This window comes from Mustela putorius, unplaced genomic scaffold (genome assembly GCF_011764305.1).
Source record: "Mustela putorius furo isolate JIRA1106 unplaced genomic scaffold, ASM1176430v1.1 tig00000596_pilon_pilon_pilon, whole genome shotgun sequence".
In the NCBI taxonomy this organism is placed as follows: domain Eukaryota; kingdom Metazoa; phylum Chordata; class Mammalia; order Carnivora; family Mustelidae; genus Mustela; species Mustela putorius.
Genome location: NW_025421428.1, coordinates 13,696,668 through 13,720,583, shown reverse-complemented (window position 1 = coordinate 13,720,583; position 23,916 = coordinate 13,696,668). Strand labels below are relative to the sequence as shown.

Below are 23,916 nucleotides of genomic sequence, written 5' to 3'. Positions count from 1 at the left end.
CCTCGAGGGGGCTGGGCCCAGGACCCTCAGGGATCTCAGGCTGGGCAGAATCGGGGCATCTGTGCCCCTACTTGCCCCAACCAAGATGGACATTTCTGCTCCCGGAGTATGATGTGAGGACAGCCCAGAGCTACTGGACCGTCTGTTTCCTGACAAGTCAGCACTGTCAGCCCCAAACACCACTTGACCTTCCTTCCAGGGGTCAAATCAAGGCCTCCGGCCTCCTGGGCTCTCTGGCTCCCCTATCTGGTTTCTCTGTGTGGACGCCTGCCTCCCGGGAGGCACAGGGACCTCTGCAGCTTCTAAGATTTGTCTCTGGTCCGAAGTGTCGCGTGCCAGCAAGGCCGAGAAGGGGTTTCAGAAACCAGCAAACCTACCCCCCTAGAGCCTGGACCCAAGAGAAGGAAGTCAACTTGCCTGAAGCCACAGAGCAGAGTAAACACAGGGACTCCCTGCACCCGCCGATCCCAAGGCAGAAGGTGTGAAAGCTGTCCCCACCCTTACCAGCCCCAAAGCCCCCTCCAGATCTGTCCCCTCTCCCCTCCATCAGCCATGGCAGGTCAAGCACCTGCAGATCCCCGGTTATGCCCGCCAACCCCCGTGCATCCTCGGAATGTCTCTGCGGGGACCAGGCAGCAGGAGACCCTGGAGTTCGGAGCCCAAGTCCTAGCGACCCCCACTTCCCCTGCTGCCTGCCCGCCACCTCCCCACCCTGCCCGCCACCCCTCCCCCGCAGGCCTCCATCTGCAGCCCCCGCCCCCCCCAAACGGCGGTCCCATTGGCTCATCGGTGCCCTAGCTCCTGCCTGCCGGGCTGAAGACAGGTGCTGAACCGGCCCCACACTTGGTTTTCATTAAGGCTCCCAGACACCGCTGGCCACAGGCCAGGTCCGGCTCACGCGGGATCCATCCCTCCCTGGGGTCCAAAACCAGCCACTGGCCGGCAGCAGAAGCTTGCCTCGCCAAGAGCTTCAGGCATCCGAGGCTGGGCGCTGAGGGGCCGCCCTCACTGCGCTCTGAGGGTCTCCACCCTCCCCACGAGCCCTCCTCTGGTTACATAACAGCTCCCCCGAGGGGGCTAGGGGATGCTCGGCACCCCTCAGCCCGCCCGGAGTGCACCCAGGCCCTGGGAGGGCTGCGTGGGGAAGAGGAAATGCAGCAGTGGCCTACCTGGCCCGGGGTCAGCAGGTTGTCCTCCTGGGGAAAGGGGCAGAGCCACGGCGGGCAGGCGGCGCCAGGTGCTGCGAGCGGGGGAGGCTCAGAGTGCAGAGAGCTGCGGGCTCCGCGCCCTTCCTCCTCCTCCCCTTGCCGCCTCCTGCCTCCACTTCAAAGAGCACCCAGGAGAGGGGGTTCCCAGGGAGGCGTGCAGCCCAGTGGCGGCTCTGCGGCCAGTCTGCCTTTATAGCTGTCAGGCAGACAGGGAGGAACTCACACTTCCCACCAGGCTGCTCCCCCGCCCGCCACCGGCCGGCCTGGCGCACACTTTAACCCGCTCCGCGCCTCTGGAGCCCAGCCAGGCCGGCCCAGCTGCTTGCTGACTGCTGCCTCGGCAGCAGCCCAGAGCAGCAAGCAGGGAGGCCGCCTTCCCGGGTCCAGCACTGGGAACCGTGTGTTGGGGCGTCCAGACAGAGCAGCCGCCGGCCTGGGGTCACGGGAAGGCTGGTGGACGCAGAGCCCAGCCTAGGTCTGTCTGACTGCTGCCTCGGGAAGGGGCCCAGTCTCTGACTCTCCCCGCCATGGTCCCTGGGTGGTAGGAGGTGTCCAGTCGCCCAGTTCCATTTTACAGATGGGAAAGGTGAGGTCCAGATCACCCAGACGGCCTTAGAAAGGTTCTCCTGACAGGAGAGGCCTCTGCAGGTAGGGTGAGGAAGCGAGACCCAGTGGCCCCAGCGGAGGGCTCCAGGGAAGGGGCAGGGGTGCCGGTGGTCTGCCGACCAGACAGCTGAAATGGCCAGGGCCAGTGGGGGGGAGGCGTGGGGGGAACTCTGTGCAGATGCGCAGCACCGGCTTGGCAGGGCCCAGCGGCCTGCCTGGGCCTGGGCCAGTCGGGCAGCCCCTGGCAGGCCAGACGTGGGGCTCCAGGCCTGTGTTCTTGCTGAGTCAGAGCATGGAGTGGAGGGCAGAGCACAGGAGCACACGGCGTGAGCTCCAGCCCCCAGGAACTCAGGCAGACCCCAGATTCTGCAAACTGTATACCCAAAGCCAGGCCTGGAACCCCCCCCCCCACCTCTACCCCAACCAGCCCACCTTCCTGGAAACACAAGGTCGGGGTGGAAGCAGCATGTAAGGTCTCCGGAGCACGTCATCCAGCCCCTGCCTCAGTTGTGCAGGTGGCCTAGGCCCCAGCGGCCCCTAGGGAACCTCCTCCTCCCTCCCCGTCCCTTGCCAAAGGAACTGTGAGGTGAACTCCTCCTTCAGCGGCGTCCTGGGTGGCTGAGGGTTATTCCAGCCCTGGGGAAGTTCTGCCCGGTGTCTGGCCCCCAACAGCAGCAGTGGAGAAGGAGTCAGAGTAGGGCCACACCGCCTCCCATCCTGCATGGGGTCCTTCCTGGGCACCCAGGGCTCTGAGACCGGCATCCTCACTGTCCCCATTTTGCAGATGGAGGGACTGAGGCTGTGAGACGGTTGAATGACGCCCCGGGTCACACATCTTGTTGGTGGCACAGCAGGGACCCCCCCACTGTCCCTGACCTATCCTCTCTGTCTGCAGGGGTTCTTACGTGCATTCGTGCTACCCTGCGCCCCACCAAGAACAGTGGGGGGGCAGGTCTTGTTCCTCTCAGTGCCCCCCCCCGCCCCGGGGCTGCTGGGCTAGTCCCTGTGATGGAGACTTGAACCCAGGTCCACACTGCCCCCTGCGGTCCGTGTGCTGAAGCACAGACAGGACAGAGCCGGTCTCTGGGGCAGTCTGGAGGACACACACCCACGCCTGCACCCCCTCCCCGCCCCACAGACACCCGACAGACAGGGCCAGGGCGCCCTCGGAGCCTCAGCCGCCGTCCCCTCCCCTCCAGCCAAGCGCCAGGGCCCTGCACCCCCCTGGCGTGGTCCCGAAACTCCCAGCGTTTCTGGCTCCACGTCTAGCCAGCGCCAGGGTGACTAATGGTTTCCCTTGGGAGGGACCCCACAGCCAGCCGACACAAACACCCCAGCGCCTCCTCTCAGCCCGGCGGGACAGCGCCTGGGAGATGCGCCTGCCACCCCTCAGCTACGCCACCGCCCGCAGGTGCCTGACCCTGGGCCCGCGGCCTCCGCCCCACCCCGCCCTCCACCTGAAGGAGCCCGTCCAGGCCCTCCCCCGTGCAACACAGGGAGCCCCCCCAGTCGAGACCCACGGGAACCCACGGCTGCTGCTTTACCTCCTAGTGTCCCCGGAGATGTTGGGGGAGACCCCGGGAGCCAGGGAAGGCTCCTGGGGCCGCCAAAGACCCTGGGAATTGGGGGGGGGGTGACGAACAAAGGATAAGCAGGGAGCACCTCCCCGAAGGCCTCACTGTGCTCCGAGCGCAGAGGCCTCTGCAGAGGCCGGGCCTCCTGGTGCCCTCAGGGCCCAGCTCACAGCAGGAACCCAAGATGCCCGAGGAGCCTCCCGCCCAGCGGCCACACAGGACCCGCTCCGCGGCTCGACCCGTGCTCAGAGGGACCCACGCTCGGGGCTGGGGCTCTGCGGTCACCATGTTGGCGGTCGGAATGATGCGGTCTTTGCATCCGTGTTCTGGAAGTGGCACGGGACGGGGCGATGGAGCACACGCTGGGCCTTAGCGCCTCGGCCCGCCTCCCTCCACCTCTGGGGTTCTTGACCCCCACCCCCCCAGCCCGGACCCAGCAACCACAGCCGCCCTCTGTCCCCCAAGGGGCCGGAGCAGGGCTGAATGTCTCCGGATGGGGTCCTGGGTACTTGGAAGGGTGACCACTCATCCCCAAAGTATCCTCGTGCCCAAAGGAACACGACAAACTTCAAATTAAAAAAAATGACAGAATCAGTCCCGTGAATCCATGGAGGAAAGAAAAAGTTTCATCCTGCTTTTTGAACAAAGGTCCCCCATTTTGCACTGAGCCCCACAGATCACCTAGTGGGGTCACTCCCTCCTGGCTCTGTCCCTCCCGGGATCCAAACTGTCTGGGCTCCCTGGAGAGTCACTGTAAGAGAGGACTCTGGGCCCCCATGTCGGGCCCTGCCCCCGACTCTTTGCACCCTTCTGGACATACTCAGCTCCCCAGAGGATCTGCTGGGGCCACCTCCTCTGGGAAGCCCCCAGGTGTTCCAGGGCTTTGTTGAGGCTTCAGAATGCTCTTTCCGGACCCTCAGCTGGGACCCCACAGAGCGGAGGCTGCTCCTGGCTCACACAGCACCTCTGAGGCCCAGCATGTTCTAGACATACTGGGGGCTCAATAAACAAAGGGCTGGACTTGTGTGGCCGCTCCTGAAGCCAAGAGGTCCTCCGCTCTCCGGAGGCAGAGCTCCCTGCTGGCATGCTGATTCCTCCAGGGGACCCCACCCTGGGCCACTGCTCCCTGGGGCCCCGGCTAGGGAAGGGGTGCTGCAGACACCTGTGTTTTAGTAGACGGTCTTTCTACCAGAGCCTTCTGGATGTCTGGGGAGAAGCCTGGAAACAGGAAAACAGGCATGTTTCTACCAGATGCCGAGGAGAGGCAGCGGAACACAGCAAGTAGCAGGCTCAGGGCAAAGAAAAGATCCAGGGCCGGGGAGGGACACTGGGTGGCCATGGGGTGACCAGGTTGGGGGTGCTGGAAGTCAAACAGTCACACTGGCAGCCGAGCGCTGTCCCGTCCAGGAAAGCGTCTGCCGCAGAGCTCAGAAGCATGGGGGACCTCAGCCAGAGGGATCATCTGGCCAGCTTGGCGATCACTGGCCAGACCCAGAAGAGGACCAGGCCCCAGAGAGCAGCCCCAGTGGCAGCCAGCCCCTTGTCATAAGCTTCCTGCCCAGCCTGAGGCAGAAGACAGCTTTCTCTGCCCCAGGCCCGGGGCTGGACATTCAGGGAAAATGTCCTCCTGCCAACTCCTGGGGGTCAGCAGGTGGGAAGCTGGACCCCAAAACAGGCTTCTTCATTTCCTTGTCCTTCCTTCTCGGCCAGAAGCCCTAAGCATGCTCTGTCAGGCCGAGGCTTGAAGCTCCAGTACAGGCACCCAGGAAGTGTGTAGGCCTCTCTGATTCTCAGATTCCACAAGAGGCTCCTTTCCACCCAAATAAGGAACAAGGACTGCGGCGTGAGAAGCCTGGCGTGGCTGAGAAGTGAGCCCGCCACGGGAGCTCCCGGGAAACGCAGCCCCGAGGCCTGACGGTGGCCGGGCTACCGCTCAGAGGGCCACACTCTCATCAGCGTCCCGGCGACCCTGTGAGGCAGGGACGGAGCCCTCAGCCTGGCTCACCGGTGGGCGCTCAGAGGCTGGGGGTGGCTTCCTCAGCAGGCGGCTGCAGGCAAGGCACGATTGCTACCCCAAGCTCGGCTGCAGACCCGCACACGTGCACGGAGCAGACCCCCTGCCTGGCAGTCTGGGGGCGGGGGGTAATTAGGGGGGCCCCAAGGAACAAGTGGGAAAACATCAAAGCCCAAACCCCTCTGGCCAGGTGCAGGGGCGCCCCAGCAGGCCCCTACACGGACAGCCAGGGCACGAGGGCCGCTGAACTCTGGAGTGACCGAGAGCCGAGGGTTGGGTGTTCAAAATTTGGAGGACGCAGGCGCAGCAGCTGGCTTGGCTCTCGGGCCTGCTGAGCAGACAGACAGCTGTCCGGGAGACGGGAGCTGGGTGGCATTCCAGGCATTTCAGCACCTCTATAAAACCCGGCCTGCTCCATGGCCCAAGGGGGCGCGGGAAGGGGGCACGAGCGGTGGGCTCCCTCTCCCCCTGCGGCTGCCCCCCCATCCCCCGCCTGCAGGGTCCCCCCAGGGCCAGCGCCATCTGCTGGGCGGAGGAGGGATGCCGCCTCGGGCTGGGTGGGGAGGCCAGGCCATCCGGAGACCCTCCCCCAGCACTGCGCCAGTAACCTGCTCCTCTCTGGGCCTCGGTCTGCCGCCCGGTAAAATGGGGAGGGGAGACACGGCACCCCCCACCCCACCCCCCAGCTGCCGACGGGACCCGACAGGACAAAGCAGCAAGAGTGCTTGGCACAGGGCCCTACACACAGCCGGCGCTGTATCCGTGTCTGCGTGTGTGCGAGCGGCCTTCAAGACGCACACAGTGTGGTGGGGTTAGAAGGCAGAGACCTCCCCTTGGCAGGGGTCAGGAGAGGCTGAGGGCGACAGGACGAAAGGGGGAGGCACCAGCAGTGAGCGTCCAGGCAGAAGGAGGGTGTGCGGCCTCTGGGCTTGGGTGTGGCCAGAACTAGAGCAGGTGGCGGGCTGGGGGGTGGTGGGCTGGGGGTGGCCACGGCAGGCCGGCAGACGGAGGTCACAGGAAAGTGGAGAGGACGGGGACAGGCTGCACCTTGGTCACTCCAGCCCGTGGGTGGATCCGGCCCAGTGGGTGGGGTGTCCCAGTGGGGTGGGCCTCCAGCCCCGCCCTGTCCTAGCCCCTCACCCCCACTTCTCTGCTCCCTTGAATCGGCCGGCCGGGGTCTCCCACTCAGCCTCCCCCTCTCCCGGCCCCCAGGCCCATGGCTTCGCCAGCTGCAGGGAGAGCCAAGGGTCATTTCAGTCCTGTTCAGAGCTGGACGCCCTCCCCCGAGCCAGCTGGTCGGTCTCCAGGCGGCCAGGTCTCGGAGGGAGCCACACGCACACCGTCCCCACCTCCACGCTGGCCTGGGACTTCCGGCCGGTCTGCAGCGGCTCCCCAGGCTGCCCCAGACCCGGTCACCTGTCTCCCCACGTTGGGGCAACCCCCCCTCCACCCCCTTCTGCTTTAATCACTGCAACACATGTCCAACCAACCGCACCCCTGCCTTCCTCCCATACCTCCCCCTTCTCTTTTCCCCTTTCCCAAGCTTACAGCCCTGGCCCTGGAGTTCACAGCTGCAAAGAAAACACACACACACTCATGCACAAAACCAACTGTGGAATGTCTTCCTGCCTCTGCGCGGGGTGTGGCTCCAGAGGGTTCTCTGAGCACCTGACATCTACTCCCGTTTCCACACCACGGGGTTTGTATTCCTCCGGGGACGGGGGCTGGGAGCTGGGTGCGGGCAGGAGCGGAGGGGTGGAGAGGTGGGCAGGGAGAGCAGGCCTCTGGGATGGCCCACGTGGGGTCGCCGCCTCCTGCCCTGCCCAGAGCCGCACGCAGAGCAGGATCTGGTTTTCCCATTTGGAGAGGGAACGGGGCTCCTCGGTGCCAGACTGAAATGTGCAGGAGCCTGGCCTCCCTGGACTTTCATTCATTCTTTGAACAAAGTCATTCATTCAGCCAGTGTTTGTCGAACACCTACGGTGTGCCAGGTTCGGGCCCGGCACAGGAGCACCTCGGTTTGCCTGGACGCCAGGCGGGGGGCACGGCCCTCCCCACGGACGGTGCTATCGAGCCAACGGCCGAAAGAGGAGGAGAAGGAACTATGTGCTTGCGGGGGGGGCGTAGAGGAGGGACGGGGTCTGAGAGTGTGGCGGAGACCCACGCGTGTGTGGGCCGACGGGGCCTGGGGTTCTCCTCGACCCGTGGACACTACCCCAGGGATGGTAGGCGCCTTGGAAGGCTCCGAAGTGGGAAATGGCACCACCGATGCGTTGTTGCAAACCGCAGAAAGGTTCCTGTCACTTGTGTTCCTGCTGTCCCTGCGTGGTCGCCCTCGGCGGTCCAGCTCTCAGGAGAACAGAAGCGTGGCCCGTCCACGTGGCAGAACCCCACTCGCCTGGCAACCAAAGAAACCACCTCACACAACGTGGGCGACTCTCGGGGACGCTCTGTCGCTGGAGCAGAAGTCAGACCCCAAACGCACACCACATGGTCCCATCTGTGCGGAATTCTGGAACAGGCCAAGTCAGGCGTGCGACAGAGCAGCGCTTGCTTATGCTGGCCAAGGGCACGAGGGCTCACCCTAGGCTGATGGGGAGACGCAGTGGTCCCATCGCTATGTGCACTTGTCAGAACTCATCCAACCGTGCACTTTGTCGTATGTGAACTATATCAGGATGAAAAAAGAGTCGAACTAAAGAGGGTTCTCGGGCAGAAAGCAGACCAGCCAGGAGACAAGCGATCAGGCTGGAGAGAGTCTGCCTGGGTAGCTCACCACCGCCATCATTCCTAGGCCAGAGGACAGGGGACACCCTGCCAGACAGTGCCCCTAAAACCTCTTACAACAAGGGAAGGGAGGCCTTGGTTTCCCCAAGGCCAGCGGAGGGAGGCTGCCACGCCAGCTACGGCCTCCGCGGGGGAGCCCAGGAGAGAGGGATGGCCCGGCCGTTTGCTACAGATGCGAAACAATGTAGCCGAGGAGAAAACACTGTCTCATTAGTCCAGTTGCCAAGGAAACCCAGGTGGGGAAAGAGCAGGCAGGACCTGGCGTGGGCTGGCAAAGCACCGTGCTGGTCGGCGAGGCTCTTTGGTGACGAGAATCGACTACACCTTGTCCTTCAGCCGCCGCAGACACGGGGCTCCAGCAGCAGAGACCGCTGGCAGCTCCCTGGGGCCCGGGGGAGAGGGCCAGGACAGAAAGAGGCTGCAAGCTGAGGGTTCTACTCAGGGCCACTTTACTCTGAGGTTGTTGCCAGGTTGTTGCCGAGGTTGAAGGCAAGAAAAGAAGTGTGGTCTCCTGGAACCAACAGCTCTGGTCTCTCGAGAAAAAAAAAAAAAAAAAAATCAGAGACAAGTGTTGGTCACGTGGCATCTCAGCTGTTGGACCCCATCCCTGGGCTCTCACATATGCACTCCTGTCCCTGCCTCCCTCCAGGGCGTTCGAACCACAGCTGCCTTCCGAGCCCCCGTTCAAGGGAGCAGGACTCGTCCCTTTTGGTTTCCTCCGCCCTGGGGACCCGGGAGGCCTGGGCCCTCCCCTCCACCCCGGCCCATGGGGACGCTCGTGGCGAAGCTTCTCCTGCCGACCCTCAGCAGCCTGGCCTTCCTCCCCACCATCAGCATCGCTGCCAAGAGGCGGTTCCACATGGAGGCCATGGTCTACCTCTTCACCATGTTCTTTGTAGCGGTGAGTCTGGGCCACTCGCCCAAAGGCACAGGGACACAGGGAAGGGGTCATCTCTCCATCACCTGCCTACACCGGGGAGGAAGAAAAGTGATTTGGAGGAGAAGGAAAGAGTCTGGAGACCGGGAGAGAGGGTTGGGGGGCCCCCCTCCTCCTCTCTGGACCTCAGTTTCCCCGTCTGGGTCGGGAAGCCACCCTAGGATTGGTGCGCACAAGACCAAGCCCGCAGTGGGTCAGCGGCGGTTGGTCCAGGACGAGCCCTTCGAGTCTTCTGGGGGGGCCCCTCCTTTTGCTGCCGACAGACCACCCCAGGCCCCCCCTTCCCTCCGCCACCACCGCTCCTACCACACTCTCAGCTACAAGCACAGGGCAGCTGGGCCGCGAGGAAGGGGCTGAGCCAGGCCTGGGAGGGGGTTAGTGGAGTTTAGGGAATGTGGAGGGCCTGGGTGATTCTGATTCCAGAATTCCGGGGCTGGCCCCGGTTCAGGAGGGCCTGCTCACATCTGCTCGTCTCTTGCTCTCGGAGGCCCGTGTCTCCCTCCGAGTCCTTCTTCCTCGGCGCACAGGCTGACGACTGTCCGTCCGTCCCTCCCTCCCAGCAGCACGCTCTCCCTCTGCATTTTTCCTGTGGGTTTTCTCCACCTTTGCCTTTTTCCCTTTCTAAGTGTCTGTGTCTGGGTCCCTCTGGATTTCTGGAGCTCTGTCTCCACAGAACCTGCTCTCGGGCCAAACCTCCTGGTCTTTCCCTGTCTGGCTTTGTCCCCCGGACCCCCATGTGTCTCTGCGGCTCTGTCTCCCATCCTGAAGCTTCGGTCTATCTGTGGGTCCTACCCTCCGACCTACGTACCTCTCCCTCTAATCATCGCTCTACCGACCTAATCGACGACCCATCCCTCTAACCATCCCCGACCTGTGTCTCTGGGCCGACCTGTATCCCTCTGAGTCCTCCCCCGCCACGGTCTGCCGCCCCAGCTCCAGTCAGACTCACCCTTCTCTGCAGCCTGGCTCCCCGCAAGAAGCTTGCACCAGGGAGGCGAGCGTTCCCCCAGCCACTGCCTTGTGGCAGCGCCAGACATGTGAAAGCTCGCACGGCTCCCACCGCCGGCTGGCCTTGCTCCAGCAGCCAGGCCTCTGTGGGCGAGGGTCGGGGTCCTCGGGGCAGCCCTGGGCGGGCAGGTCTGTGAACACACGCACGTGTTTGCAGACATGCGTGCACTTGTCACGCCGACCTCCTCGTGAGCCGAACCTGCGCTCATCTGCCACGGGGGAGGTTGTGTGCGCATGGGCTGGTGCCCCCTCAGGCAGCAGGACCTGGGACTGGGGGTTGCCTAAGGTTTTTGTCTCCACGCCCGGGTGGGAGAGATCTTGGGCGCAGTGGTTCTGGCTGTGGGCCAGGGTCCAGGCTCTGGGCCGTGCCCGTGCTGTGGACACACTGTCTCATGTAGTCCTCTCGGCTCCCCGTGAGCCTGGGATTGTGACCAGCCCATTGGACAGATGAAGAACCTGAGTGTCGCAGATGCGCTCTGGGGCTCTCGGCTCATTCAAGGCATCTCGTCCAATGCCATTCCATTAGCTCCACAAGGGAGCCCTGCTTGGGTGAGCTCCAAGAAGTCAATTTGACAGATGAGAAACCCAGACACAGAGTGGACCTGGGACTTCTCCGCGGGTACAAGGGTCTTAGGGCCGGGGAGAGGAGCTGGGGGTCTTGTTCCCAGGTCTATGTTAGACCCAGCCCCGGAAACCACAGACATGCCAGGCCGCCCCTCCCCGCTGGGCTGGGCTGGCCCCCAGCTGCCTCCAGGCTGACCTAAGAGGCCCACCCTGTCCCGCCCTGTCCCGCCCAGAGTGGCAGAAGCAGCTGCCTCCTGTGACAAATGTCCTCGGGCCTCAAAGCCCCACTCAGCCCCTTTCTCCCAGAGCCCCAGGCGACACCATTACCCTTTCTGCCTCCAATGTGGCTTCTTCCGTGTTCTGGCCAGAAGCCTCCTGCCGCCGTCGCTACTTCTGTGTCCAACACGGTGCCATCTGCCCCATCACACGGAGTCCCCCGGCCCGTCCCCGAGAGCGGGTATTCTCGTCCCTGTTCGACAGAGGAGGCCCCAGGCTGCCGGCCACCCACCTAAGCTCACCAAGCAGGGATCCGTTAGGTGGGCCTCTGGAGGCTGTGCTATCTCCCAGCAGACCCCCGGCGCACTCCACCTCTGCTAGCCCCATCATGGGCCAAGTGCACCCCTGCGTCGAGAGAGGCAGGCTTCACAGGCAGGGGGCCAGATGCCAGGCACTGCTCTGCCCAGCGCCCTTGGCAGGTGGCACTGCTCTGAGTCTCCCCTTCCCCACCTGCCTGATCGAGATGAGCCGAGGGCCTTGGGGGAGCCGCCTCCTGGGTCAGCTGCCCTCCCAACCACCCCAAAGTCTGCCTCCCCGACCCTGTGTTCGCCTGGCCAGGCTGAGACAGAGCTCTCCTGCCCTTCATGGGGCCGAGGCGGACACTCCCAATAATCTCACAGTGATTAAGTCTATGATCATAGATGGTGATCTGTCCTACAAGGGAGAGGCCAGGGAGCAGAAGCTCCAGATGATGGGGCTGGGCAGTGTGGGGAGCGATGTAGTTCCAGAAGTAGCAGGAGAATATCCATGTCACTCACAGGGCCTAGCTCTGCCTGCCAGAACTGTGCGCATCCAGAGTCCTTCTCCTTGCCCTATCCCCAAGGTCTGAGCACCTTGATCAGGCCCTACCTGAAGCTTATATTTCCCCAGCTAGACAGTCATGTCCACAGCCTAGTTGCTCTCCTCCATCCTCTTTCCCTGCATCACTTCAAAGGGTGCAGCATACAAAGTTCAACCCTGTTCTCTTGGTGGGTCTGACCAGGGTGCAGAGAAGTAGGACTGTCACCTCCCTCATTCTGGACACTATACCTCTATTCATGCCTCCTGGGTGCACCCTTGTTTTCGGTCACCTATGATTGTAACCAATAGGAGCTCTAAGTCAAGCCCGACTTACTTGACTCACTGGGCGACCCAGGGCTCCTGCTCCCCCTCTAACATCCCTGGGCCTCCAGACTTGGGCTGATCTCCTGGACGCCCCCTCCCTCCTGTTGAGCCGGGCTCACCAAGAGTTGATTGTGCTGGTTCCCAAACTCGTTTACACCCGTGGGACTTGTCAAAATAATTACATCACATAATTAAATATTACCTAAAGTGATGAAATGTGTATGCAAAAGGAGAGAGTTGTTGTTTTCTGTAAGAATTCAGTTGACTGCTTTGAGAATACTCCACAAAGGTATTCTGTCTTAAAAATTGCTATTAAAGGGCTTCTGGGTGGCTCAGTCAGTTAAGCGTCTGCCTTTGGCTCAGGTCACAATCCCAGGGCCCTGGGATCGAGTCCATGTCAGGCGCCTGCTCCATGGGGAGCCTGCTTCTCCCTCTGCTTCTCCCCCTACTCTGTTCTCTCTCTGTCAAATAAATAAATAAAACTTTTTTTTTTTAATTGCTATTAAATAAGGTGCTGGGGAGACTACAGGAGACGGGAGAACGTGCCATGCCGTGTTCAACACGGGGGTCTCCGCAGTCTCCCAGGACCTTAAGGAAACTGGAGCTAAACAATGGGCTCCACAAGGGTGGCTGGAAGCACCCCAAGAAACTCCTAACAGTGCAAACCTCGGACGCCACCCAGCCCTGCGGGGGGAGCAGCGCAAGTCCTCACCGCCCCCCCCCCCGCAGGGTTCCGGTGCCCACTCACATCTGAGGACCTCCCCGCTGGGACAGCCCACTCACGACAGGAGAAGGCCCTCCCAGGCCCCTGTAGGGCTGACGGGCATCCAAAAACTAGGCCACAGCTTCATACCCAAAGATGCTGAGGGAACGCACACACACCTGCTCTGAGTAAACTCAGGTGCTGAAGGAACTTGCAGGGCGCGTCTTCGGGGTCCCCACCTCGGCGGGCTTCACGGACTGATGCCTGGACTCCGTGTGGTCACGTCATACACGCACCGGGAGAGGCCCGGCCGGGCTCTGAGCACATCTGAGGCTCCCAACCCCTCAGGGGAACGTTTTGTCGAATCCCCACAAGACACCATGAGGGGAGTGGTTGGCGGCACCTCCATTTTTCTGGTGGGGAGACTGAGGCACGAAATGACTTGCCTGAGTCTCGCGGCTAGCGAGTGGCCTGGCTGGCGGGGAGCGGCAGGGGCCGGGCACGGCTGGGGCCTGTGCTGTCCCCTCCAGCCGCTGACCGCCGCGGTTTCCCAGCAGCTGCACCACGCCTGCGACGGGCCCGGCCTGTCGGTGGTCTGCTTCATGCGCCACGACGTCCTGGAGTACTTCAGTGTCTACGGGACCGCGCTGAGCATGTGGGTCTCGCTGATGGGTGAGTGGCCGCGCCCTGTCGCCCAGTGTCCCTACCCCACCATCCACCTGCCGCTCCCAGAAATAGCCGAGCCCTCTGACTGCCCCCACCGCACCGGGAGCGTCTCTGCCCTCTCCTGGGCTTCGAAGCCCGGTTTAATGGATGAGACAGGACGCACCGTCTTTAAACGTCCCGATCCCCATCCCTGCCTCCGGCTCAATCCCCATGTGAACGAGGCCTTGTCCGGAGCGCCTCACGCGGCAGGGCCTGGCCTGGAACCCGTGGAGGGGCTTCCAGCTCCCCCTGCCTGGGAGACCGCTGTTGCACACCAGGGTTTGCCCCCAGGGCATTTCTTGAGGCCCTTACCAGCCGCCGTGCCCACCACCATCAGCTCAGGCTTCTCCAAGGCTGGAATTGCTCAAAAGTGTAGTTTCTGCAACTTTCTTCTCACTTAGCGCCGTCTACAGGCAACGTCAGGACACACGGGCCCCGTCGCGCGGGCTCCCTGGTACTTGTCCAGGTTCCGTGAAGGACCCGCATCTTTCCTGTCTCTTACCTGCGTGTCTTTGTCCTCGGTCCTGGGGCTCTCAGGGGCAGGTGTGCCATGCCCTGCCCGTGACCCCCACGCAGCTCTGTCCCCGTCTGTACCTTACACCCAGCCGGAGCTCAGGCCTCAGGGTGACTGGGCTGGGCCCTGGGGGTCTCTCTGGCTGGGGCGCCTCTGGGGTGCGTCTGGGGGAGCCATGGCCGGGGGGGAGGCCGAGGGGCTGCTCACCCCTCCCGGCTCCTCCCCCACCCACAGCGCTGGCCGACTTTGACGAACCCAAGAGGTCGACCTTCGTGATGTTTGGCGTCCTGACCATCGCGGTGCGGATCCACCATGACCGCTGGGGCTACGGGGTGTACTCGGGCCCCATCGGCACGGCTGTCCTCATCATTGCCACAAAGTGGGTGCGTACCATGCGCGCCTCGGAGGACGGGGACACCCGCCCCCGTGACGCCTCCACCTCGGGGTCTCCGTTTGTCCCTGTCTCGGGGCTTCCGCTAGAGCACAGAGACAGGGAACACCGGGCCCCCGGCCCCACGGACCGTCTGTGCCGTCCGTCCCCACTAGCTCTGGACCTAACCCAAGTGACTCCACTTCTGGGCCTTGGTTTCCATGTCTGGAAAGTGGCTGTTATAGGAACAGTTCAGTACCTGCTTCAGAGGTTTGGTTCAAAGAAGTTGGGTTAATGTATCTGAAAGTGTTGGCATAGAACTTGGCTTCTAATGTGCTCGACACGTGGGAGCAACAGCCACTATCATTATTACTCTTTGCAGAGAATGACTGCTTTAGAGTTGCGAAAGCCTAGATGATTCTAGGAGGACTTCACGGAGGCGGAGAGCCTTGAGGAGGGAGGCTGTGGTGTGTAGTGGACAGGAAGTTGGAATAGCCCCTAAGCGATGAGGCAGCCTGAGCCAGACTTTGCAACTCTGCCATCTCTTCACTGGGTCCCCTGGGGGGTCCTGACACACAGTCCCCAGGCCTCCCCACAGCTCTCTTGTACCAAGGCCCTCCTGGCTGCGAGGCCTGAAAGCCACCCACGCTTCCCCAGCTGACAAGGGATGCCAGAGCAGAGTGGACCCAGGGGCACTTCCTGGGACCCCAGAAGGGAAAGAGCTGAACCCTGCAGGGACCAGAACACAGGCCCGGCCTGCTGGCCGGCCTGAGGCTGCACCCACTCTCCAGCCATGCAGCAGCGCAGGCCCCAAGGTGACCTCCTTCTGCTACATTTTCGCCCCTTTGGAGCTCCACCTGGAATCTCGGGGTGTCCCAACTCCATGTGCTGGCACACACCCACTCAAGGACCCAAAATTAAGGCCCAGATGGCAGGGCCTCAGGGGATGGGGTGGAGGGGTTTCAGGCCACCTAGGGAGCGGGAGGGCCGTTCTCTGGGAACAGGGGTCAGGCTGGGCAGGTGGCGCAGAAGGTGTCCATCAACCCGTTTTACAGCTGCGGGAGTGAAAATAAAGTCCGGCTCCTCCCACAGCAGGGAGTAGAGGATTCGTCCTGCCGTTCAGTTAATGAGGGAAGTAGGGCTCACAGAGGTCAGCAAGCAACAAGAAGTCACGCGGCACCGGCTGAAGTCGGGCCTTGACTTCCCAAGAGAAAGGAAGGAGCCTCTTTTTCCCTCCAGCCTCCCCAAGGGGGAAGGCTGACCCAGGAGGCCCCCGGAGCTGCCCGTGAGAGCGGGGGAGGCCTGTTGGGTCTGCCGTGTCCCGGGAGAGACCGCGTTAATGAACGTGCCGGAATGCATAAACACAGAGCCCGGGTTGCGATAGTGCAGGCTCGCTCCCCGGCAGGAAGTAGGACAGGCTGCCCCGGGGGGCTGTTCCTCCCGCAGGACTTGGCGGGCCTGGATCTGTGTTTGATTGTAATTAGCCAGAATGGAAGCCACTCGCCAGTTTCCGTGGAAAGCACCACGGCGACTTCCACGGCCCTCGGGCTGTGGATCCGCCACGGGAGCCAAGAGGTCTGCCTGGCTCCCTACATCTGGGGCTCAAATTGTGTTTTTCAGACCATTTAGCATGGAGTTTATTTTGGATTTTCAAGGGCAGTTTCTCCCTGGGATGAGGGTGGATTTTTCTCCCAGAGGTTCGTCCCTTCTCGAGCCCGAGTTGGGAACAGCAGCCCTCAGGGAGGGGAAGCAGAGAGAGGCGGGTGTGGGGGCCGCGGGCCGGGCCAGGCTAGGACGGGACCCTGGGCAGGCACAGGGCCGTGGCCAACCACACCCCGACCCCACAACCGCGCCCAGCTGCCGTCTGCGCCCCCGCGGGGCCTGATGTTTTATCAGCAATGGCTAATTCCAGAAAACCGCACCCAGACTCTGGTGGGCCAGCCCACCCCGACTGGCACGGGGCTCCCCCGCAGCAGGTGTGTGTGGCTGTGGGGGGCCCCAGCCCTGCGGGGGAGGGGTCCACGATCCACGGTGTGCATTGTGCTGAGATCCCCAACAGCGGCCCTCTGAGGCACCTCGGCCCCAGGGGCTGGAAGGTGCCGGGTGTGGTCCCTCATTTACTGCGTGTTGTCCGTGTGCGTGAACCCATCCTTGTAGGAGTCAGTGCCGGCTCACGCCTCCCACTAACGTGCACACCTGGGCAAGCAGAGAGTCCTGCGCTGGTCAGCTTGTCTCAGGGGCACTACCATGGGTCCTGATCCACGAGCCACTGAAGGGTCTGTCGGACCCCAACACGGGCATCCCTGTGGGCCACATGGTGGGCGGGGTAAGCCCTCCAATACCCCCTCGCTGAGTCTGGTCCCCTGGGGGTCCCCGCTGCCCAGCAGGGGTGTGTGTGCAAGGGTTATCTTGTTAGCCCAAAGAGGCAGGCAGGGATGGGGGCGGTCCTCACTGGGCACACTGGTCCAGGGGTTCCCAACCAAGCCATCCAGGATGGGGCTCCCTTGGGGCCTGCCGCCGCAGGACCAGGCACGCAGGGCACCTCCCTGAGCCCCATCCCCCGGCCCGAGGGTAGCCAAGGGACACGTGGGTGCCTGGGGCCAGCTCTCCAGCCAGCCATGAACGGCCTCCCTGCCGGGTGACCCCTGCCCGGCCGCTCTCCCCGCAGCTGCAGCAGATGAAGGAGAAGAAGTGTCTATACCCCGACAAGAGTGTCTACACCCAGCAGATAGGCCCCGGCCTCTGCTTCGGGGCGCTGGCCCTCATGCTGCGCTTCTTCTTCGAGGTACGGGGACCGGGGCTCCTCGGGGGGCTTCGGCAGCTCCCCTTGCTGCCTCCTCTGTCCCTCCTGGTGGGCGGAGGGAGGCCCCCCTCCCACCACAGCACGGCCCGTCGGCCCCCAGCTCTCGCTGTCTGCGGGGATCTGAGAGGAGGGACCCAGCAAGATGGGGCCTGAGGCTGGGGCACCTGCAGGACTAGGGGAGGGGGGGGAGGGGGAGGAGGGGGGGAGGGGAAAGGGGAGGGGGAGCAGCCCAGCCTCCCAGTCAAAGGCCCAGCACACGGTGCCTCTCCCTCCAGCACCCCAGGGGCTGGGGTCGGGAAAGACTGCCCACGGGCTGGACGCTGAGGGGAGGTCCCTTAGAGGAGGTACTCGGCCAGATCCGGTGGGAGGGGGACCGGCAGGTGCCCCGAGGCACGGAGGGTTGGCGGAGCCCGGGGCCACAGCCCAACCCCCCTCCCGCCCCCGCAGGACTGGGATTACACCTATGTTCACAGCTTCTACCACTGTGCCCTGGCCATGTCCTTCATCCTCCTGCTACCCAAGGTCAACAAGAAGGCCGGAAGCGCAGGGCCCCCCGCCAAGCTGGACTGCTCTACCCTTTGCTGCGCTTGTATCTGACATGGCCGCCCGCCCCTGTCCCTGTCCCCCGCACAAGCCCCTGCCCTCCCCCCATCTCACACCCAGGAGCGCCCCGGAGAAACGTCTCCTCCGAGCCTGAGAGGTCCCCAGGGATCTGGGGCCCACCCTGAGTGCTCCTGGAGACCCCAGGTACTAGGTTTCCACTTTGGCCAAACTTCATGCTGGAAAGAAAAGACCTTCCTCCCTCCTCCCCTACCCTCCTCCTCCTGCTGCTGCGTCTCCACAGTCATGGCCAACAGCTGTGTCTACAGAAGCCTGGAACCTGTGTGTCCACCTCATCGGCCCTCTCCTCGTCACCCAGAAGTTCCGGCCCAGCCCCGGCCGCAGAGGGGCTCTGCACGCGCCCCCTACTCACAGCATCAGTTTTCTCTTGGAAACTAGCGTCACCACTTATGCCCTGTGCCCTCCGGCTCCGAACACACCCGGTCGGGATTCCCGACGCCAGAAGAGGGGCAGTTCTGTCCTTGGCCCAGGCCCGTGTGGCCAGCCCTTCAGCCAGGTCCCTGAATCAAGCCATTTCAGGAATGGAGACCTGTGAAACTCCCCAGTGCCTTACTTGGTTCCCAAAGCTGTGTACTCAGCCCTTGATCTAATCCATCAGACAAGTCTGCAGTAAAGCACGATCATTCCGCTCTAAAGACAGAAGCCTGAGGCTCAGAGGGAATGGTGGGCTTGAGGCCCCAAGCCAGTGAGGGCAGAGCTGGGCCCCAAGCCCAGCCCGCCGGTCCCAGAGCCGTACCCGCCACCTGACCCGGGAGCCGTCCCACGGGCAGGCATGAGCACCTGTGTGGGTCCTCGGAGCACCCCCAGCACTCCGCCCGAGCTCAGAGCCAGTGTGGGGAGGGGGTCCGGGTGCAGGGAAACCTGAGGAGAGGCCAGCGGCCCACAGCTGGACACCCGGGGCCAGCTGGCCGCAGTGCAGTGGGAGGCCAGCGAGCCCCGGCCCCGAGCCCGTCTGCACTGAGCCCCGGGGGCGGGATCAGGCCTCCCAGACGTCACCTCACAAACCTGAGCCTCCCCAGCAGCCCCAGCTTCCCGAATGATGTGGGCACATCTGTCAGGCAGGAAGTTACCTACACCTGTCTGGGGCCTGTTTGTATTTCCAGAAGAGGCGCACCCAGCCCCACGGCAGAGGGCGGCCCGTAGCTTGTCCTAAAGTCACCTCTTGCTCACCTCCGGGGCCAGGAGAGAGCTGGGGACAAGCCTGACCCCTCAGCCTGGCCCCTCTGTCTGTCAGCCTCCCTGACAACCAGAGGTCCCGCGCGTGGGGGACTGGACGCCCAAGGCCTCCTGCCGGCTCAGCCCCTTTCTGTCGCTGGAGGCCGGTGACGACAGAGCAGCCGCTCAGCTCTTTCGCGCTGGATCTGCGTCCCGGCGGGCAGCAGGGATGCGCCACAGCTCCGCTTCCCAGATGAGGAAACTGAGTCTCCGTGCTCCGGTGCCGTCCACCCAGACAGACGTGTCCCCGCCTTCTCCGGCGCCACGATGGCCAGATGCTGCTTCCAGTGGCTTCTTATCTGGTGGGGGATGTGGGCACACTCACATGTACTGTAGACACACGTGCAGGCCACATGCGTGTGCTCACCCAGGAGGAGACAGAGCGCCCTGCAGTGACTTCCCACCAGGCCCGGCTCCCGGCTCCACGAGGGGAGACCCCCGCGGCAGGGAAAGGGAAGGTGCTGAGGGGCACACCAGGGGCCTGGGGGAGCAGTCTGGGAGCAGGCATCCCCAAGGTGGCGGCTTCCTCCCCAGCCCTCCGCCAGCCCCCCCAGCGCCCCCCATGCCCCGCGAGCACATCCCAGCTCCCGGGTCTGCGGCGGCCCATGGAAAATGGGAGGCAGTAGCGTGCTCCCAAGCAGGGAGGAGGCGAGGGGCCTGCCAAGCGCGTAAGGCCCACACGAACAGGCTACTCACTGTGGCCGCGCTGATTTATGAGGCTGTCCGGGAGCCCGGCCAAGTCTGTAAGTCATGGACAATTAGGAGGCGCGCTCCAGCCCTCAGCCCCATCCGCCTCTCGGGCTCTAGGCCCGCTGTGCCACTCCGAGCAGGCTCAGCGCCATGGAGACCCCACCGTGCTGATGAGGACACGAAGGGCCGGGGCGCAGTGGCTGGTCCCAGCCTCCGGACCCTGGCTGCGGAGGTGGCTGTCCCCAGGGTCTCACTCCCCTCCTAGTGGCATCTTCCTCCAGCTCAAAGGCTCACGTTGACATCTTGGTGGCTCTAGAAGGGCCAGGGCATGAGGCCCGGGAGGGGGAGAAAAGGGAGCCCCCCCCCAGAATGGCCGCCCCTTCACCTCAAAACTAACAAGGAAGAAGGTCAGGGTCTTCAGATCAAACAGTGCCAAACCCCACTGCCGCCCAGCCCAGGCTCTTCAGGCCTTAGAACTGGACAGTCACGGCACCGGGAGCCAGCAAGGACCTCCCAGGCCCTCCCAGATCCCTGGGGGCTCTGGACAGGACCCACCACCCACCCGGATTAGGGAACCAGAAGTCCTGAGTCTGCCTCCAGCGGGGCGCGATCGTGGAGTCCCAGAGGTTAGCCGCCGGCTAACCCGGAGCACCGGGTGGTAGACGGTGCTCAAGACCGAGAGATGCTTGGGGCCCTCGGGCTCGCCCGCTGCTCGCCACCTCTCCCACCGCGTGGCTGGAGCTACAGAGGAGCTAAGTATCCATTCATTTTCATTAATTTAAATTCAAATTGCTGCAGGGGCAGTGATGCAGGGTCTCCGGACACCTCGTTATGCATGAATTTCTGATAAAAAGTAATGACTTTGCCTGCGTAAATCTCCTGGGGTATTTGGGACGTGTGTACACGTGACATGCTTACCCTAAACCAAGAATCACTGTTGACCTGAAATTCGACTTTGACACAGTGCCCTGTACTTCATGAGACAACCCTCTCCCCGTGGCTACGGCCCACAGCTGTGGCTCGGGACGGCACGCCCGTTGGGAACTAAAGCAGCAGGGCAGCCCCCTGGACGTGTGGTTTGGGGCTCCTGAGTGACACCAAGTGACACGGGCAGAAGGGCTGAGCGTGTGGGACGCAGGACAGGGCTGCGTCCTCCCCCTGCTGGACGCCCCTGAGCCTGGGGCTGCGGGGGACACGGGCCTCTCTGGGGCCAGCCCCGGGCTCCAGGCCCTGCGGAGCACAGAGCGGACTCAGCGGATGGCCCTGCTGGAGACCTCGTGTGCCCCGGGCCCAAGCACACACCACCTCCCGCACACACACGCACACTCGCGTGTGGGGCTCCGTTGGAGGGGCGTGGCCCGCCTCCACCGCGGCAAACGGAGACGCGTTAGAAACACTTACAACCACGCAGACGAAACAGTGTATGTGGGGCCCCCGCGTCTCCCCGGGAGCTGGGAGCCAGGCGAGGGCCGTGGGGCCGGGAGGAGCCAGCAGCCTGCGTGCTGGGAAGGAGGCGGTCTGTGCGCTCTGGCCGGCGTCTGCTGCTACCGACATTTCCTGTCTCTGTTCCTCGCTTCTTCAGTAAGACCATCTGAAACCCAAAACTTTTATTGCCCCTTTTAAAAAGGCTTTACAGCTCCCCATCTACCTCGTGGGGGCCGCCAACGGGGCTGAGCTCTAGCTAGCGAAAGCAGGCCGGGCAGGAATCCGCCCTGGGCTCGGCCTCAGGGGCTTGGCCCAGGACCCGCAGGAAGGCAATGGTTTGCTGCGGGAAGGAGTGCCCGGTATGTGGGCCAGACGCTTCTGCAGAGCCGGCGGAAGGCCCAGGGCGTAACCGGGGGGCTGGTCAGCCGCGCGAGCTGCTGGGCGTCATGATCTCAGGGTCCTGATATCGAGCCCCGCATCGGGCTCTCTGCTCAGCGGGGAGCCTGCTTCCCCCACCCTCTCTGCCTACTTGTGATCTCTGTCTGTCAAGTAAACAAATAAAATCTTAAAAAAATAAAATAAAAAAGAACACGAGCTGCTTAGTGGCCGCACCGGGCACGTGCCACCGCGGACACCCCTCCCGGCACGGGGCCCTGCGGCCCATGTCGGCCCATCTCCACACCCATCTCCACACCGGGTTTCCTCGCCTTTGACCAGGGACGGCAGCCTTGCCTGCAGGCCCACTCCGGCCCATGGGGTAAACTGAGTCAAGGGCTGGCTAGACTGGTCTTGGGAAAGAGGAAGCAGGAGGCTGGGCTGGGGGGTCAGGTGCAGACACGAGGGTGGACCTCTCCCCTCGTGACCGCACACGGGCTCCCAGCCCCCTCCCGGCTCCCTCGGCCTCAGCGGCTTCCTCTGTAGCAGTGCCCACCCCACCCCGCAGGGTCGTTGCCAAGACTCAATGAGGTCACTGAGTACAGAGCACTTAGCACAGTGTTGGATAAATGGCATGTAAGAAAGGGCGCCGTTATTTCCATTACCAGTGGTCACGGGCAAACAAGCGAAGGGGCCCTTATCACCAGGAGACGTTCACCCCAGATATGGCACCAAATGCCTCCATTTGCCAAGGAAACAAGTGTTTGTTATGGATCAAGGAAGTAAGCAAGGAAGACTGCCTGGAAGAGGCAGGTTCGAATCTGAAACCAAAAAAGCAAAGTGGCCTGAGCCGTGGGAGCCTGCAGATGCCTGGCCCCTGAGCCTCGTCCATGCCAGCTTCACTGTGCCACAGCTCTGAGTCCGACCGTCTTCTGTGCCGCGAACCTCCCCCGCCCTCCTGCCTCCTTGCCATCAGAGCCACGAGAGAACCACGGCTGCCCTGACGGAGGGAAGGGTTCCACGGCTGGGCTCTCCCTGCTTCTGACTCTGGCTTGTGATCCAGGGCCAGAGGGAGCTACACGGGTGTCGCCTGGCATGCTCAGGGTCCAAAGGGGGAGGGGGAGGAGCCGCACTCCTGGGCTGCCCACCCTCCAGGGTGGGGTGGGGCGTGCCGTCACCCGAGCCCGTGAACAGGACATCAGAGCAGGTGTGTGCTGGCCTTGGGGTTCAGCCTTGCACGAGAAAGGGCCATGGGATGGGTGCCCACAGTGGCCACCCATGCCAGCAGCTGTCCGAGCCTAGGGGCCTCGTGGGGAGCCCCCCCCCGCCGCCCCGGGAGCCACCCCCGGGCTCTGCCTTCCCGCGGCACACCCGCTAGTGGGGCAGTGGAGACAGAGGTGAGTGAGGCACAAGGGTCGGGGAAGGCTCTGCAGAGCAGGTCCCATCGGTGGGTCGAAGGAAGATGTCGGCCACTCCCCACGCAGTTACCAAACATTTCTCAACACAGGAATGGGTGGGTTTTTCCATGTCTTGGCGAGGGCAGACTCACGGCTCCTTGAAGAGCCCGCATGGGATAAATGGCTCACCAGTAACCTCAGAAGCCTTGGCCTCGACCCCTTGCCGACCCGCACGCCAGGAACACAATGGAGGGGCCAGGGTTGGAAAGGAGATGTCTCTGCAGTGCTCACTCCCCAGGGCCACGTGACCCTGGTCACCCTCCAGCCCCCGACACCTCCAGAAGGAGAGCCCCTTGCTTATCCTGTTGGGACCATCCAGCAGGGCAGTGGGTGGGCTGGCCCCTCCTCCCACGACCCCCCGCTGCCCGAAACCCCATCCTGGCTCGGGAAGGCTGGCGGAGGCACACGGGACCTGCAATCTGACCGGCAAACCGGCGACACTGTCGAGCTGCCGTCGGGGATGAGTGGACACATGAGCTCCCATCACCCAGCCCTGTGCACCGCAGAGGAGCCCTCCAGGGAGCCCTCGGCCGAGAGACTGAGATCCCCACCCAGGAGGCAGCCAGCCAACGGCTGCAGCCGCCCCAAGCTCAGGGCGGGCTGGACAGGCTCCCGCCAGAAGGCCCCAGGGAAGGAGGAGGCCAGCAAGAGCCTAGATCTGTGTGTCGGGCCAGTCGCCCCCTCTCCCTCCCGAGAAGCTGGGTCCCCACCGGCCTTGCCTTCACGGGGTTTGTTTTCCTAACAGCTCGGCTAACAGGAGACTGCTGGCTGACGGCCCCAGCCAGCGCCAGGCTATCGGGTAGCTGTGGCCACATCTGGAAGATGTTTGGCAGAGCCCCCGGGCCCCTGCCCCCCAGTAGCGGGCCTCAGAGCAGCAGCAGATAAGGGCCTGTCTGCTGCCGGCTCCAGCCTGGGCTCTGGGAAGACGCCGGCCTCAGCCCAACAGCCCTGACTTCCGGT

General features: G+C 63.4%; 2 protein-coding genes and 1 long non-coding RNA gene across 5 annotated transcripts in view; 1 reads left to right on the top strand and 2 right to left on the bottom strand.

Moving 5' to 3' along the window:
• The window catches only part of ADAMTSL2 (ADAMTS like 2), a 31,038-nt gene extending 29,590 nt beyond the window's left edge, over positions 1–1,448 (bottom strand). For all 3 annotated transcript variants that reach the window (XM_004757010.3, XM_045082698.1, XM_045082697.1), the window contains exon 1: positions 1,170–1,448. The gene's annotated coding sequence lies outside the window, so the exon portion shown is untranslated. The remainder of the gene's footprint in view (positions 1–1,169) is intronic.
• A 7,383-nt stretch (positions 1,449–8,831) lies between these two features.
• MYMK (myomaker, myoblast fusion factor) lies at positions 8,832–21,630 on the top strand. The gene is made up of 5 exons (XM_004757014.3): positions 8,832–9,090; positions 13,339–13,453; positions 14,235–14,383; positions 17,039–17,155; positions 17,621–21,630. Exons 1-5 carry the CDS (start codon positions 8,956–8,958, stop codon positions 17,768–17,770), a joined length of 666 nt encoding a protein of 221 aa, XP_004757071.1. The 5' UTR covers positions 8,832–8,955; the 3' UTR covers positions 17,771–21,630.
• LOC106006248 lies at positions 10,082–13,340 on the bottom strand. The gene is made up of 3 exons (XR_001180206.2): positions 12,961–13,340; positions 11,026–11,167; positions 10,082–10,265 (listed from the first exon to the last, which is right to left on the bottom strand). It is a non-coding gene; the product is annotated as an uncharacterized LOC106006248 (long non-coding RNA).
• Positions 21,631–23,916: the final 2,286 nt, after the last annotated feature.